Source organism: Cheilinus undulatus, linkage group 13 (assembly GCF_018320785.1).
Source record: "Cheilinus undulatus linkage group 13, ASM1832078v1, whole genome shotgun sequence".
Lineage (NCBI taxonomy): Eukaryota > Metazoa > Chordata > Actinopteri > Labriformes > Labridae > Cheilinus > Cheilinus undulatus.
The window spans coordinates 48,371,184-48,387,791 of record NC_054877.1 but is presented as its reverse complement, the minus strand read 5'-3'; the positions used below and the strand labels follow the sequence as shown (position 1 = coordinate 48,387,791).

General features: G+C 39.3%; 1 protein-coding gene across 2 annotated transcripts in view; it reads right to left on the bottom strand.

Moving 5' to 3' along the window:
- Positions 1–223: 223 nt before the first annotated feature.
- LOC121520454 (prohibitin-2-like) overlaps positions 224–16,608 on the bottom strand; it is a 36,142-nt gene continuing 19,757 nt past the window's right edge. For both annotated transcript variants that reach the window (XM_041803912.1, XM_041803911.1), the window contains exons 8-10: positions 15,306–15,383; positions 4,939–5,015; positions 224–1,018 (exon numbers count right to left, since the gene is read on the bottom strand). In XM_041803912.1, the coding sequence (XP_041659846.1) occupies positions 1,003–1,018; positions 4,939–5,015; positions 15,306–15,383 (171 nt within the window). In that variant the 3' untranslated portion in view covers positions 224–1,002. The remainder of the gene's footprint in view (positions 1,019–4,938; positions 5,016–15,305; positions 15,384–16,608) is intronic.

The window sequence follows — 16,608 nt, the reverse complement described above, 5'->3', positions numbered from 1 at the left end:
CTGCCGACTCAAGGGTCAGCTGTATTTATCAGATAATCTCTAGGTGTTTCCAGAGTATTTCTACTACAGGGCTGCTGTCTTTAAGCCTCTACACAGGCAGGCTGATGGGTGATGATGTGTCGGTGAAAACAGAAGAAAATCCTTCACCACAAACATCCTAGCTGTGAATCTTTGACTGGATTAAAGTGAATTTTGCATGCTCAAAAACTAGAAACACGCCTTCTTCCTGTAGCTGCTGAGATTTATTTGAACAAAAAATAAACAATTAATACAGAAAATAATAAGATATTAAACTTGAATTGAAAATAATCAAAGTTGCAGCTCTACAGCAAAAATCTCATCAGCAGATATCTGAAACATCGTCCGTCTGCATGTTCAGATAAAAAAAGTCAGATATTCAGAGGAAACAAAGTCACATGATCAAAGAACATTATCACTCCCGTCTTCCTAAATACTCCAACTTTAGCCTGAAGAATGGCTAAAATACCCCAAAAATAGTCATATTTATACTTTTTTGGTGATTTTTAGGACTAAACATGTCAAGTCACATTTTCACATGAACTCAAACTGGTGATGTATTTCTAATTTCTTCATTTTAAGCCTTCTTAATGTCTTTATCAGATATAATAAGTTGCATCACAAGCCAAGAAAGCTATTTATTTATTTATTCAACAGACTGCACTGATGGAGCAAAGGAAGTCTTCATGTTTACTATCCCATCGTTAAAGGCTTTAAAAGTTAGTGTGATGGTGAGAATGAATCAAAAAGGATGTGAAGATGAGAATCATGTTTTCTTTTTGCAGCTCCTCAGCGGTGTAAACGTCCAGACAAAGCGGCTGCTGGTCGACGATCTGCAGATTTAAGTCTCTTTTGTGGCCCTTATCGAGGCTCAATCACAAACGTAGAGTCAACTAAAGGTGAGAGACGAGCTGGATACGAACATGACTTCTTCTGTAGAGATGGACGAGGGAGGGAATGATGACAGAGCGACAGGACGTCTTCTTACTTCAGTGTTAAACTAGAAAAGACACGACAATTGAGGATTAATGTACTGACACCATGACTGTGTTAAACATAAAATACAAACAGACCGTGTTCTCAGTATTCTATGGTCACACATACTTATGGGGCTGCTTTTCAGGATCTGGTCTAGACCCCTTATCTCCAGTGAAGGCCGATCTTAATGCTTCAGCAGACCTAGACACTCTGGACAATGCTATGCTTCCAACTGTGTGGCAACAGTTTGGGGAAGGTGCTTCTTTATTCCAACATGCAGGGTGTCTACACGCTTTTAAAAATCAAATTAGACTTTTTAAGAAAAATTAATACCACTTTTTTCATGGTTAACTGTCAAAAATGAGGCAACCAAATTTTCTGATTTAATGAACCGTCTACGAAATGTCAAATGAAATAGGGCAAAGACATTTTTTGGGTCATAAACGCCCAAATGTGATGATTTCTGGCACATTAAATGCCTCTATTCTATCAATATAAAATATATTGATATTTATCAAAACACAGGTTTGGTGCCAAGCAGATGTGCTGAGCTAATTCTAAACAGTTGAACTATTAAAAAGCAGAATAATACTTTTTGTCAAGGGGAGACCTGTTAAAATGAGAGTGCTGCAAGAATTTTGAAGAGGGCAACCTGGTAACCCAGATGTTAGAGAACTGGAGGAGTGTTTCCCAACAATACCAAGTTTATTAAATCACAAGAAGTTTTGGGTCCTCCTCCGGGAAGTTTAGAACAACCAACACCGAATTCCCCGAATTATGGAGAATATTTACGCAACAATATGGGGAGGAAGACTCAAATTGTATAAGAAAACAAAGATGGGATAAGGAAATGTTTTCCTCAAATTCAAGACTTCCAAATAGTAAAAATTAAAACTTTTAAAGACATTTTACAGCCTTAAATTTCAATTTAAGACTACTTAAGAGTATTCAAGGATCTACAGCATTGGTTCCCAACTTGTATGGGCCCCTGTGTGGCGACAAAGATCTTAGGGGGGCCGGGAGACTTTGTCTGTTCTAAGGCTGCCAAAATTAGATCTGCAAATATTGACTAAAACCATGATAAAGCAGTTATTAAGTAGTTTATACTAGGACTGAACGTTTTGGGAAAATAATCTAATTGCCCTTTTTTTAACCCAACATTGCGACTGCAATTTAGCATGTAATTATTCTTCAGGTTCCTCATCTTATAAACCGTTCTATATTATAACACACAAAGCTATTTACCCCAGACATTTAAATCAAATCTCCCAAAATCTACAAATAAATGTTCAAAAATTCTAAGAAAATAACTAACAATACAAAACCTGACCCACCACCCAAAAAAATCAAATCTAATTCCCCAAAAATGACAAACAAATTCCTCATATGTTCAAAAAAATACTAAAAAACAACAAAGCGCCCCCCCCCATCAAAATTTTCAGATACATTTTTCGAGTTTTCATGAAATTACCTAAAAGTTTCAAAGCGAATTCCCCCAGAAAGTGCAATATAATCTACATTTTGATTAATTGCCCAGCCCTAATTTATACAAAGGTCTTTTTATAACGATAAGTATACTTGGGCCTTTCTAATGGTTTTACCTGTGAAACCATCAAAATCTGTGTTAACCTTTGACAGCTAGTGTCACATTTTCTGAGAGGCATCTGGCTGCAGCCCTCGAGCAAACTTCTACGCTAGTTCTACGCTGGGGCGTTCAGCTGGAGACCTGCACGCTGGGGTGGACCTCTGCGCTGGGGCGATGACGTATAATACCTGCGACAAATTTCCTACTCTATCCATTCGTCCACTGGCTTACCCTAAACCCAAGAACTCAGTTTTTAATGCCTAAACCGAACCACTCGGGTTTTAATAGTATAGACCCCTATGCTGCAGCGTAGAGGTTGGGGTCTGCTGCTACACGGCCCAGTGCAGGGGTCGGGGTCTGCTGCTGCACACCCCAGCGTACGGGGCTAAGGTCTAGTAAGCACAGCGGTGTAGTCATGGTAACAACAGCTAACACGCTACACGCCGTAGCGTAGAGATTTTGTCGAGGTCTGCAGCCAGATCCTCTAGCTTTTTCTTCTCTCTCGGTTCCTGGGGGGCTCTCTAAGGAACAATGGTTGGGACACACTGACCTACAGGAACCCTGAACATGACTGTGCTTCAGTACATTAAGCAGGAACTATAGCGCACTGGTCCTTAAACGGTGTGGAAAGGCACCAGCAGGTCTAAGTGTGCTGTGGGAATTTGGACAACCATATGCTATTACTAAACTATATGACAAAATGGAGCATGTAGCGTTAGTTCAGGCAGGCCAAGGTGTCAAGTGCTGCCATTTCATTGAGATCAGCTGATCTTACACATGGCCACATCAGCTGACTGCTAGCTGATTTATGCTAACAAACTCCTGGTGCCATATTTAAGTTGCTCTGGCTGCCCCTCTTTGCTGCACCCTCTGCAAGCTTCTTTCATCACTCCTCCACCCCAGCACCTCCATTATGCTAGATCTGACTTATTATTGTCATTCTGTTGTCACTGATGCATGCTCAGCTCTGGTATTTTGCTGCTTCTGTCCTGGCCGTAGGCTTTCCTTGAACAGGTCCGCCAGGAGCATGTGCTGCTCCTGCTTGTTGCGTTCCACGAAGGCTCTTGGAAGGGCAGGGAGGTCCCAGAACAGTCAGACCGCCAAATACACAGAATGGCAATAAATGCATTATATTAGCTGCTAATAAAATAAAGTTTTATAACAGCCAACTGTGTATTTTTTGACTAAATTATCCCGACTGAACTGAAGATACTGTAAAATGTTTTAAAGAGGCTACTGTGAAGGGAAGTGGATATGGTTGGCCTTGAGATTTGGCTTGATCTCAGGCGTGCCTTAGGAAAGAAACGGTTAAAAACCACTGCTACAGAGACATGGTTTAATGAGTTCAGTATGGAAGAACTTGACTGTCCCACACAGACCTCAACCCCATCCAGCACCTTTGGGAGATTGTGAGCCAGGCCTGACCTCAAAGATGCTCTACAGAATGAATGGGCACAAATTCACACAGAAACACTCCAACATCTTGAGGAAAGCCTTGAGGGAGAGTAGAGGCTGGTATATCTGCAAAAGGAGGCCAACTCCATATTGGAGTACATAGATTTAAATGTATTATCATTACAGTCCCTGCTCGGGTAGTGGGCAGGCATCCAAATACTTTTGTCCATATAGTGTATATCCTCGTAATGTCTGTAGGAACGCTCCCTCTCTGTCCCTCGTGGACAGAGTGATTGTCAAGGAAGCCCGACTTAAACCCCATAGAAAATCAGTGGTGGGATTTGAAGAAGGCCATTGCAGCACTTAAACCCATGAATATTAGTGAACTGGAGGACATCGGCTACCAGGAATCCTGAATGAATCCTCAGGAATGTTGATGTCTGGCTATGCATCATGTTTGCAGCAGGTCAAAACAGCAAAAGGTCGATCTTCTCAGAACCAAAGATGCTTTTAATGAAGGGTTGAATGATTCTGAGACTGTGTAAAAGTGTTATTTAGCTTTAAGTAACTTTAAATCACACATTTAACATTTAGATTCATGCCTAACAGTTTGTGTCTTATGTTTTACCTTTAAACCTGTACTTATTGATGCCATTTTCTCTTCTTTTCCACTTGTTTGCACTAGAATGTATGTTGGTAGAAAAGCTGCTCTATAATTCAGGCTGATTTTGAAGGAAGCAGCCCTTCATACCATTTTCAGTGCCTAGGGTTAGCTTACATATCTGCTATCAAATTAAAGATAAAGTTGTGTAGATTGAATTAAATCAACTTGTATTCCCTGGTTTATGTCTCCCAGCAGAAGCAGAAATATTTTCAGCTTCCTGCTGGCGTCTCAGGGGTTAAACTGGCGCTCAGTCGTGACTGAACAGGTCTGTGAAATCCGTGTTTGGGGTCACACTTACTTGAAGCTGTCTTTGTCCTGCAGGTTGAGCACCAGGCTGTCAGCACTCAGGTACACTTTGTTTTGGGACTGCGCCACCTGCAGGTGGAAGACAAACACACAGAGTGAGAGAGAGAACACACAGGTGGGAAGTTTCTCAGCGTGCAGGCCGTTCTGCAGCCCCGGCACAATGGGAACATTGTCAGCGCTCCAACACTGAGCTGATTCAGAGCGCGGCGAGAGAGCTGAGGCCCGCTCGCTCGCCGTGCGTACAGGAAACACACACGCCACCGCCAGGCTCAGATGACGTGACTGCGAGCTAAAGAGGGAGAGCGTTACACTCTGCTGTGAGGTCACGCTGCGAGGTAGAGGCTGTTAACGGAGAATTTAATCACCAATACTCCAAAACACAGAGCTCCTCTATTTAAAACCTACTACTGCTCTAACACAGGTGAAAACTTTGGTCCAGTTTTTAAGATATACCCATATGTACCACAATTCCAAAAAAGTTGGGACACTGTAACATGTTTTTATTTACATTTCACAGTCATGTTACTTACCTGTTGACCTCACTATACAGTTTTAGTTAGTTTTCGTTTTTTTGGTAAAGCTTAGTTTTAATTCAGTTTCAGTTAACTAAAGTGATTTTTGAATTTTAGTTTTAGTTATTTAGTTACTTTTAGTTAACTAGAACAACCTTGCGCTGCACCAAACTTCAAAATACCTGCCAAATTACCAATAAAAGAAGAAGACTGGGTGCATGTGGCCTAGTGGTTTAAAGCGTTTAAGGCCTGGGCTACCCACTCGCATGTCCCCCCACTCTCTTATTCCTGTTTCTGATTCTATCCACTGTCCTCCTCTGTAAATAAAGGCATAAAAAGCCCAAAAATATATATGAAAAAAAGAAGAAGACGGTGAAACTGTACACAAAACAAAACAATGCTCACTAAAGTGCAACTATTTAACTTAAGCGACTTAAAACATTGCATCATCAGGTCCAGATGCAGCCCCAAACAGGTAGCTTGGTTTGGTGGGACAGCAAATCCCTGCCGTGCCGAATCAAGCCAGTAAATGTAATGGAAAAACTCCAGTTGACTCTGCTCTGTTCGTTACTGCAGCTCATTGGTTGTGTCAAATATTCGACACCTTCAAAAGTGAAGTTTATCTGTATGAAGTGTGGTCCAATGTGGTTTAATTAACCCTGTCAGTTTTTCTGTGTATTTGACTTTATTATAGAGACGGGACTTTCCCTGAACAACCTGGTTAGAGATCTAGGCCCTGTCCACATGGAGACAAAAACGATATATTGCCATTTCATTTCCAAAAAATTTTCCGTAAAGATGGGATCGTTTCAGGAAATATCCGCGTAAGCATGAAACCACTGGAAACGACTGAAAACGCTGTAATGCATATGCCACGCCTGTTCGTGGCGCTGTACTGCTGCCACGGAAATGCACCAAAAGAGGAGAAGAAGATCACAGAACACTGACACACACCTTCTTCTAGTTGCCCTTCTGGTTGTTCTCCACGTTAGATTTAAGAACATATGGTGTGTGCGTTTCGCGGTGGTGGTAAAGGAGCATCAGTTTTTTTCTGTAAAAGCCACAACAAGCTCAGTAGCTTCTGCAGCACGAACATAACGGTGTAGTCCACTTGATTGTTTTGGCCGGACCTGCACAGGCGCCTTAAGTGAGCTACGCTGTGTGTGACATAATTGTTTCAAGAAAGATGCGGTTGGCCGTCCACACGGAGACGAAACAGTAGTCAATTACGGATTTATGCACTCTGGGACCCGTTTTCAAAAAGTATCGTTTACAGTCACCCAAAACGCCGTTTCTGTGTGGATGAAATGCCGATCCGACAAAAAACTTTTGCGTATACTCCTGAATTCGTCTCCGTATGGACCGGGCCCTAGGCTCTTGTTCTTGCATATAAGGAAAGTTCAAATGCAACTGTGCTGGAGTTTATCAGAGCCCCTCGACTTTGGAACGACCTGCCTGAGGAGATCAGGCTTGCAGAATCATTGACTTCTTTTAAATCACCTCTTAAAACTTATTTTAATAGACTTGCTTTCATGTGATGTCGTTGCCTTATTTGGTTTTTATCTTCTCACAGATTTTTTTTTTTTACCTTATTTTAGTTTCTAATCACATTTCATTTCCTTAATCTTTTACTCACATTTACTCCCTGTCAACCTCATTTTATTTCCTTGCCTCGTGACTGATTTTTTTTTTATCGCTACTGTCTTCCTCATTTTATTGCTCTTATCTCTTAATCATTTCCCTTCTGTTTACCTTTGCTATTATATTTGTTAATTTTACTGCTTTACTGTTTTAGAGCTTGTTTTATTCTGCTTTATTTATCTATTTCTGCCCTCTTTATTTACATTTTACTGACTTTTATTGTTTATGACTTGTTTTTGTTTCTCTTTTAGCTTTGCACATCTTAAATCTTGGTCCTCTCCGTCTCAGCCTGTGTAGCTGGGTTCCTGCATCGCCTGGGTTCAAACTTGGTTCTATTGTTTTTATGGTACTTGATGTCTGTGATGCCTTAGTTTGCATGGCATCACATGACATCTGGGTTTTGATGTATTTTGATGTTAATGAATTATTATCTCCATCATATATATATATATTTACAGATTTATTTTTGGGCTTTTTCGTGCCTTTATTAGAGATAGGAGGACAGTGGATAGATTCAGAAACAGGGAGAGAGAGCAGGGAGAGACATGCAGGAAATGGTGCCACAGGCCGGATTTGAACCCTGGCTGCCTGCGTACATGGTGCGCGCCCTGACCACTTGACTACCGGCGTGCCCCATCTCCATCATATTTTTGGTTAGATTCTTTAATTGTTTTGGATTCTGCTACTGTTGTCAGGTGTCATTTGTTGTCTTCTTTGTCCTTTATTTGGGTTTTGTTGCCTTACTTTTCTGTTTGCTTCTACACATGTCAAAGCACTTTGTGAACCTGTGTTTTTAAAAGTGCTATACAAATAAAGCTGTTACCTCCGCCAAGGAGGTTATGTGATCGGCAGGGTTTGTTAGTTTGTAAAGAACATAACTCAAAAAGTTAAGGACAGATTTTGATGAAATTTCCAGGAAATGGCAGAAATGGCATAAGGAAGGACTGATTAGATTTTGGGAGTGATCCAGATCACCGTCTGGATCCAGACATTTTTTTAAAGGATTCTTTACTATTGGGAGATAGGGCTTATGGTGGAGGTCTGCACCTTCAGAGTGCTTTTCTAGTTAATATTTTAATATTATTATTATGTAGCGCACTCATCAGCCAGTAGAGCTATTAAACAAACTCTGAACATCTGTCTCTTCATAAACCATTCTACCTATGCAGCACCAACCCATTTCACCCTCTGAGCTCTATGGTAGATGTGGAAGTAGGAGGCAGGTTGTTGCTGGCGTCTCTAAAGTAAAATATCCACAGTAGTAGGATGGACTCCACTGACTGAATGGAACATAAATGTTCATGTGAGTGATTGCCTCTTCTTCTTCCTTCTTCTTTTTGGTGGATTTATAAACCAGCTTTTCACATACTGTCATCTTTTCTGCTGGAAAGTTACTAATGTGAAAGCAGAACAGCGGGGTGGAGAAGTGATGGTACCGGGGAACGGTATGAAGAAATCATGCCTGTTTGGATGCAGGTGTCAGAATAACCTGCAATCAAACAGGCATCAGAATTTCTAGACAGCGAAGAAAAGGCAATTTCTTGTTTTTATTAATTAAAAAAATGCACGCACACTGTTGCACACCATCCTAATTGTACAATAATGTTGGCAACTTCTGGGGAAAGTGGGTGGAACAACAGGCAACATTCATTCTTAGCAGTTTCATCCACTTTTCCAATGTTGCCAATGTTTTTGTGCAGTTTAGACAGCGCCACCTCTCAGAAGTTCAGAAACTTTTTGTATTTTTTGATGCCACCAATCATCAGAACAATGATGATTTGATCATTCTTAAAAACAAGACAGTTAAGAGTAAAAAATGAATTTTGCTGATGTTTTAGTACGTTGCTTTGAATGAAGATGTTTGCCTACTTTTATCAACAATTAAAAGCAGAAAAAAGGGCCAATAATGGGTGTCTGGGACATTTGAATCATATCAAAATTCATCATTCTGGGTTATTACATCCATTTATTTGTTTATAGAAAAAAATCCAAATTTATTCATTCAATTTCTATCTAAAAGATACCATAATATGGTTTTGGTCCATGTTGTCCAATGTTGAAAACATCTAAAAACTCTGCACTCTCCTCCTTTATTTACATTAACATTTAAATCTATTTATCATTAATAAACAGCTGACGTAAGTGTGATGACATAACAGTCCATTTACATTTAATAAATTGCTTTTTTGTGAGTTTTACACCCACTGGAGACTGATCTGCTACTCAATGAATGCTACACACTACAAAAGAGCATTTGTTCATGTGTGTTATCATTCATCCGTGATATAAAGCACCCAATTGTTTACGCATGAATTATGGATTATTGAACAGAGGAGTTATTATAGCTCGTACTAATACATTTACAAATCTTACCCGGGGGAGAGGACAGTATTTCCTGGGTGATATTTTTAGGGTTTGATGGTTCTTTTCTACTATGTCATGATGGCTTGATTTGTCTAAACTCTACTGGTTTTACTATAGGGATCCTGGACCCTGGTACTTTAGGTGAGGCCCAGAGTGAGCTGAGCCTGAGACCAGGTACACTATCGCCTCCAGGTCCTCCAGTGATGTTGTGATGGTAAAACCGTCCCACGTTGAGGAGGTACTATCAAAGGATAGCCTGCCTGGTGTAGAGTTGAGCTGGTCCCACATCTGGATCTGAACCTTAAGAGACTAATAGGTACAAAAACTTTTAGATTTGACCGCTTTAGCCACAATCAGAGAAACAGACTGCAGGGCTGGCAACAATACAGTTAACCTCCCAAGACCCTGTATGTACATATAAGGACAATATGGCGTTCCTATAACATAGTAAAAATTTCTGCTGTTAAAATTTTTGACATTTGTTAGTGTAATTGGAGAGTTTTATTGGAAGTTTTGGAGTAAACTTGCTTTGGAATTTAATGACCTTTTAGGGGGAATTTGTTTGGAAATTTTAAGGTATTTTCATGGAAATTTGGGAGAGTTATTTGTACATGTTTGGGAATTTCACTAGGATTTTTTTGGGGTTGTCCTTTTGAAATTTTCAAGTATTTCTTGGATGTTTCAGGGACTTTCATTGGAATGTTTGGGGAACTTGCTTTTAAATTTCAGGGTATTTTTTAATGAAGATTTGGGAAATGTATTGATTAATGTTTAGGAACTTACGGGGGAACTTGCAGGGGTTGTTTTCCTTTGAAAATTTCAAGAATTTCACAGAAATTTCAGGTATTTTCTTTGGACGCTTTGGGGAATTTTCAGTCATTTTCATGGAATTTTGGGGAATGTTTGCAGAAATTGTTGGAGAATTAAAAAAAAAAATCAGGAATTTGGTTGAAAATTTTCAGGTATTTGACTAGAATCTTTGGATGAATCTTTATTGGAATGTTTTGGCTGAAGTTTCACAGCTCAGGTCTAACTGGGTTCATTAAGATTTCTCCAACAGTTTTATTTTTGTCAGCTATTTTTAATTTTAGTCTTAGTTTTAGTCTTTAAATGAAATGCATTTTAGTTTTAGTCACATTTTAGTCATTTCCACCCTTTTTAGTTTTAGTCTAGTTTTAGTCCATAAAAGTCCTCACATTTTAGTCTTTACTTTTAGTCCAAGCATTTATTCTCTTGTCTAAATCTGGAACCAAATCATGCTACTGTGTTCTCTGCACTCTGCCAAACCTGGGGCCCCTGCTTTCTACAGCTGAGAGGCAGAATAGATACAGATAGATTGTTTTTGACAGACTTACCCACAATGGAGAAAAATCACGGATTCTGAATGCCCAACGAAGTTTAAATTACATTTTAGTCATCTTGACGAAAACTAAACTTAGTTTTTGTCAGTTTTAGTCATTACAGATCTATTTTTGTTAGTCTTAGTTTAGTTTTAGTCATCCCAGATCTATTTTTGTTAGTCTTAGTCTAGTTTTAGTCATGGAAAAAAAGGCTGTTGACAAGCAGTTTTAGTCAGTTTTGTTTGATGACGTTAACACTGGTCTCCACTTAAAGTTGTTTTTGTCACTGACAGGCTTAGATTGCTATTCTGTACGTTTGACGACATAATCCCTGCAGAGATTGAGCTTTCTGTGAAATATGACAATTATTTCAAAACCATAAATAGCTGTTTCATCACACTCTAGAGACACACTAGGGATATTTCTTGGTGAATAATTTCACATCTAACAAACTCAAATTATAGCTGCATTTGTCGACTGGTCTTGCATTGAGAAAACTCAGCAAAGTTCAGCGTTATCTATTCAACACAGGATATCAGCCACAGTGGGTAAAAGATGCAAAGCTGGTTTTCAGTATGTCGCTCACTTTAGCAGTGCTAACCCCGCTGGTCTTTAAACCTCTTTGTGGGTTAATATTCACAATCCTGAGTTGAATATTTTCAATCAATGCTTTGGTTGTATCATCTGACACAGATTACGTACAACTTTGTCCCCATTTTCTAGAGCAAAATAGAGCTAAACTGCTGTTCCTACAAGATGCTATCGATGCTATCAGTTCACTGTTGTTTACATCAGATTACAGAACAACATGGCAGCGTGGCAGAGGTTATTAACCAGAGCTACAGCTGCTACAAGTGGTAGATGACTATGTTAAAATTTATACAAAGCATTTGACAGGGACTGTGAGAAAACTGATATAAAACATGAGGGATTTTAACTGTTTAGCTCCCCCAACTCCCAAAACACCGTAAAATGAAAAGGAAATAACAGTTTTATTTAATAATCATGATCTCAGTGTAGCTCAGAACAATTGTAATTATTAGATCGGCCAAAACTATGCAGCTTGTCTGACTGATCTTTGGTTTTAAGTTTCATTTCTGTTCTGCAGAGCTGCGTTAAGCTCTCACTGAAAACAATCTATTTTGCTGATATAGCCGTTTCATAATAAAAGCAACCAAATGACACAACAAGTGGGGACTTTCATTGTGAGGAAATAACATATTTATCACTGAATTAATATAACTTCAGCAGAGCTACAGCAAGCAGTGAGAGTAAAGTGTTTACAGCTGCATCTTTGACCACCATCAGAGCCACAGCCTGCTGGCTGGAATCATTTTAGGATTTACATCTAAGCAGGCAGATTCCCAAGGGAGCTTATAAGGCGAGGAGAGAACGCAGGTTTATTCTAATAAACAATAACGTGGCACTGACATAAGGAGAGATTAAGCAGGTCTGTCGGCGATGATGGTGAGGCACAGGCTAAAAAACACCTCATAATTTAGGTAAATCTGGATTTGTTGATAGAGACACAAACATTTGATGGTTACAGGATCCTAAAGATTGTTGCTTTACAGCAATGTACCTTTACCATCACATGACTATTTCAGACTGCTTGACAGCATTTCTTACATTTTATACCAATTCATCAAAAAGTCTGACTCTGTTTCGACAATAAAAATGTAGTAAGGGTATTAAATAAAAAAGTCAAGACTAAACCTTTATAGTCACACCTTACAAGAAACCAAGTAAACATTCAGATCATTCGCTAAACTAAGCTTAAAGCCATTTTATGATAGAACATTTCTGTCTTCCTGCTTTGTTTATTACACAGAGATAAATAAATAAATCTAACTGCAAAGTCAACTGCCCAAAATTTCAGTAAGTGCCAAAAAAAAAGCATTTAATGTGTAAAACCTAAGAGACAGATAATCCTCAGACGTTTGAGGATGAGCTGATGAAGCCTTGTGCTTCCTCTGATCTTTCTGCACAATTCATGATCAACTGGCGCCCCCTTGTGAACACAACGTGTAGCTTCACTGTGAATGGCACCAACGGTTCCCAAGCTGGAGCTCTAGATCCTTAAAGGGCCCCTGGCTCATTTAAGGGAGATTTTAGGGCAGTGATCACCAGACAGAGGGGACTTCTAACTTTCTGCCTCTACTATTACTACTACTGATTATTAATAATGCTAATCGAATCAACATTAAGATCTACAGCAGTGATACTCAACATGTGGCTCTTTTGTGATGATTTTTGGCTCTTTAAAAGTTTAATTTGAAATATCATTCCCCAGAAAACCTTAAAAAGATCAACTTTGACCTCAGAAATTATCCATTGCAGGTCACATTAACCAGTTCATTTCTCACTGTTATAAAGAAGCTTTAATTGTCAACCTTTATTTATTTTGTCTGTATATTTCCATTGTCCTTATTTGCACTTTTTTGCCCTCTTTTACTTTTTTCCACTTTAAATCCATTTTAGCTGCTTTTAGCCCCTTTTGCCTCTTCTTTACGCTTCTTTTCACCAGTTTTTGCCTTTTTTATCCTACTTTTTGCAAATCTTGTGCAAAGAAGAGTGGGACAAAAATCCTCCACAGTGATGTTAAAGACTCATTCTTAGTTATAGCACAAGCTTGTTTGCAGCTGATGCCACCAGCAATGGAACAACCAGTTCTTAGGTTTAGCGGGAATGACTTTTTCACATAGGACCGGGTAGGTTGGGATGGATGTTTACCTTAATAGATGAAATTGTCCTTTTAAACTGCATGCAAATATGTTAAAACAAAAGAAATCAGGAAAGGGGCAAATGCATTTTTACAGAGATCCTCCAAATTAAGGCAAACTGGCTGAAAATTTGAAGAACTCTTCCAATTTTTGTGTTTATTAGTGCTCTTGTAACACTACTTTAATTTGTCCTCCATTTCTACTGTGTTATTGTCGCCTGCTTTGTCTACCACACGTTTAGCTGCTGCAAATTGGAATTTCCTCTTGTGGGACAAATAAAGGAATATCTTCTCATATCTTATCAAAGTCGAAGGTTTAATGTACTGCTTTTTAAAAAGAATATACACTGCTTTCCACATTATTATGCAAATGACGTTTAATGGATGCAAGAATAGTGAGGGTGATTTCAAAGAAGGGCTCCTATGTTAACGTGGCCTGTTAAGATGTTTTTGATTGAAATAGCTTTGATTTCAGTAAATATGACCTAACACTGCAAATTCAACACATGACCATTTCCAGTTCTTCACAACCTATAAAATCTTTTAAAACTTTGTTCTGCATATTAATGTGGAACAGTGCATTTTGAGTTGTTTTTTTTGCTTTTCTTTTTTTAATAATTATCGTTATGAAATTTGTTCAAAAACATTTGAATTATGCTCTAACGGCTGATGACTTGAAAAATACTCTGTCATTTGCATTAATATTTAGGAAAAAAAGAGAAAATTATCATTTGCATAATAATGTGGAATGCGGTGTATAGCTTTATTTTAAGCTGAGAGACCCTTGAATTACATTGATGTGACAATTTACTCAGTATCAAAATAAAAGTGAAAAGTGTTGTCTTAGGTCTTTCCTCCTTTGTTTTTAAACTCAAACACTTCTACAAAAGCTATTTTAAATGTCCTCGGTGCAAAAATATTCAACGTTTCCTTAAAGTTGACCTGAAGCTTCAGCGGTCCGAGTCTGTTTGTATTCGTGGATGTCTTCTAGGGTTTAAGAGCAAAATTCTTTTGCTTTGTCTTGCAGGCAGCTCAAGGAGCGAATAGAAAGATCAACGGTTTGAAGAGGAGGAAGAATAAAAGCTGGAAAAACCGGTTTTAGTGTTTACATTGTCCTCTGCTTGTGGATTTAAGGTAGGCTTTAACAGTGAGAACTTTAAATGAAATTTAAGACTGATTTCTGACATCTTATTTTACTTTCCAGGACAGGAATATACAGTTGAACCTAAGCCTGCCTAATTCCCTTTTATTAATCGCTGGCCGCCTTCCTGTCCTTTGCTTTTCACCAAGCAGTCTGGTTTAGTTTAGTACATAATTTTTCCTGTTTCCACAGCCAAAAGTTGGAAAAGTACCAAATGAACTGATCAGTACCATCCGACTTTTTCAGCATCCTTCTGCTGGAAAACCAAGCGTACCTATCAAACCCTACGGGGTGGAGCTAGACATTCTGCTGGCTGTTGATTGGTTGAAACTGGACAGCGCTGTGAGGAGTGAGTGTTTTAGTGTTCAAGCGTTCCTTATGTCGCCGTCTACCAAATAAGGGTACGGTGTCCTGTTGAAATGCAACAGTTTCCCTAACTGAACCATCCCAAACTGACCTGAACAGTTGAATGTAAATGCATTGTTTATATATTCAACTGAAGAGTTTTCACTCCTCTGATTGGTAGTTGACTAATAGCAGCTCAAGACTCTTCACTTAAATTGTCAGTTAGAATCAGAATTTGATTTTTAGGAAATAAAGAAGAGGAAGTGAAACTGCAGAGAGAAAGTTGTTTTTTACCGTCTTGGCGATGTTCTGCGCCGCCCGGATCTTCCTGAGTTTCAGGTAGCCAGGATTCTTCGTCACAGCCTCGCCCAGCTGACAGAGAAACACACACACATATTTAAACAGTTAGTGTGTCAGCAGGAGAATACTGTTTCACACCGAACAGAAGGCTGAGTAGCAGCGGACCTGGCAGCAGGCTGAGCCGGTCCTCGCCATCAAAGCCACGGGCGTGCCGGCGCTCTGCTTTAATATTCTCACGCATGTTGACAGGCAGAGAAACAATTACTGCATATTTGGATGAAGTGTTTTTTTAAGTGTTTCTGTGCACAGTAAGGAGGCGAGGCCGTGTAGGTTCACCTCGGGACAGAAGTTTATCAGAGAAGTCGATCTGGAGGTGGTTTACAGTCTTCATTATGTTGTAATAAATCACTTAATTATCCTGAAACACAACAGATGCTGCCGAGACAACACTCGTCGTTACACCTAAACAACTTTTTACACAACCGTCAAACCCATGAGGATGCAGGACATGCACGGTCTTTTAAAAACCACTTTAAAAACTAGAAGAGCTGAAACCTTCAGTCAGAGAGCCGAGGATTCAGTCTCTCATTATCCTGTCATACATGTTAATTATGTGGTTAAAAAAAACCTTAGACATGTAGACGGGAGGAGGTGTCTGCAATTATGATCCTGCTGAAACTTCTAACAACCGTAACAGCTTGAGAACGCGTTTTATTAGTATTAAAATGGAAAGATGAACAGATTTAAAGATATGAAGCATTTAAAGATTCGCCCCTTTCTGTGTTTCCTGGTTAGAAAGTGACAAGACCAGTCAGCGTTGAGGGGCAGTACTTTCTGGCACGGCGGAGTCGTGATGTAAGCGAGCAGCAAGAAGAGGCCAACGCAGTTATGGCTGAAGACATTAGCGAGGGCGCCAGTTTTATCAGAACTTGACGACATTTCGTTGTTTAAAGAAGAACAAAGAACAGCAGTGAGTTGTTTTCTTTTCATTAACGTCAAAAGTCGTGCACTGACATGTCTACAGTCGCCATGGTTCATGTTATGTAGTTCTCTATGGAGTTTCATTCTCGGTAGCGCCGACGAAGTCACGTGTTTTGCTGCTCTGATTTGCCCATAAAATTGTGACAGTCCGAGTTTTTCTTTCAAAGTCTCTGCCCTTCCCCAAACGCCGTCTATCAGAGGTTTTCCAGATGGATGTGTGAAACAAATCCATCTGGCGTGTCAGGTTACTGAATAATAAGATTATTGGACAAAACCTAAGGTGTGTTAATCCAAATTTGCATAATATACATCTGAA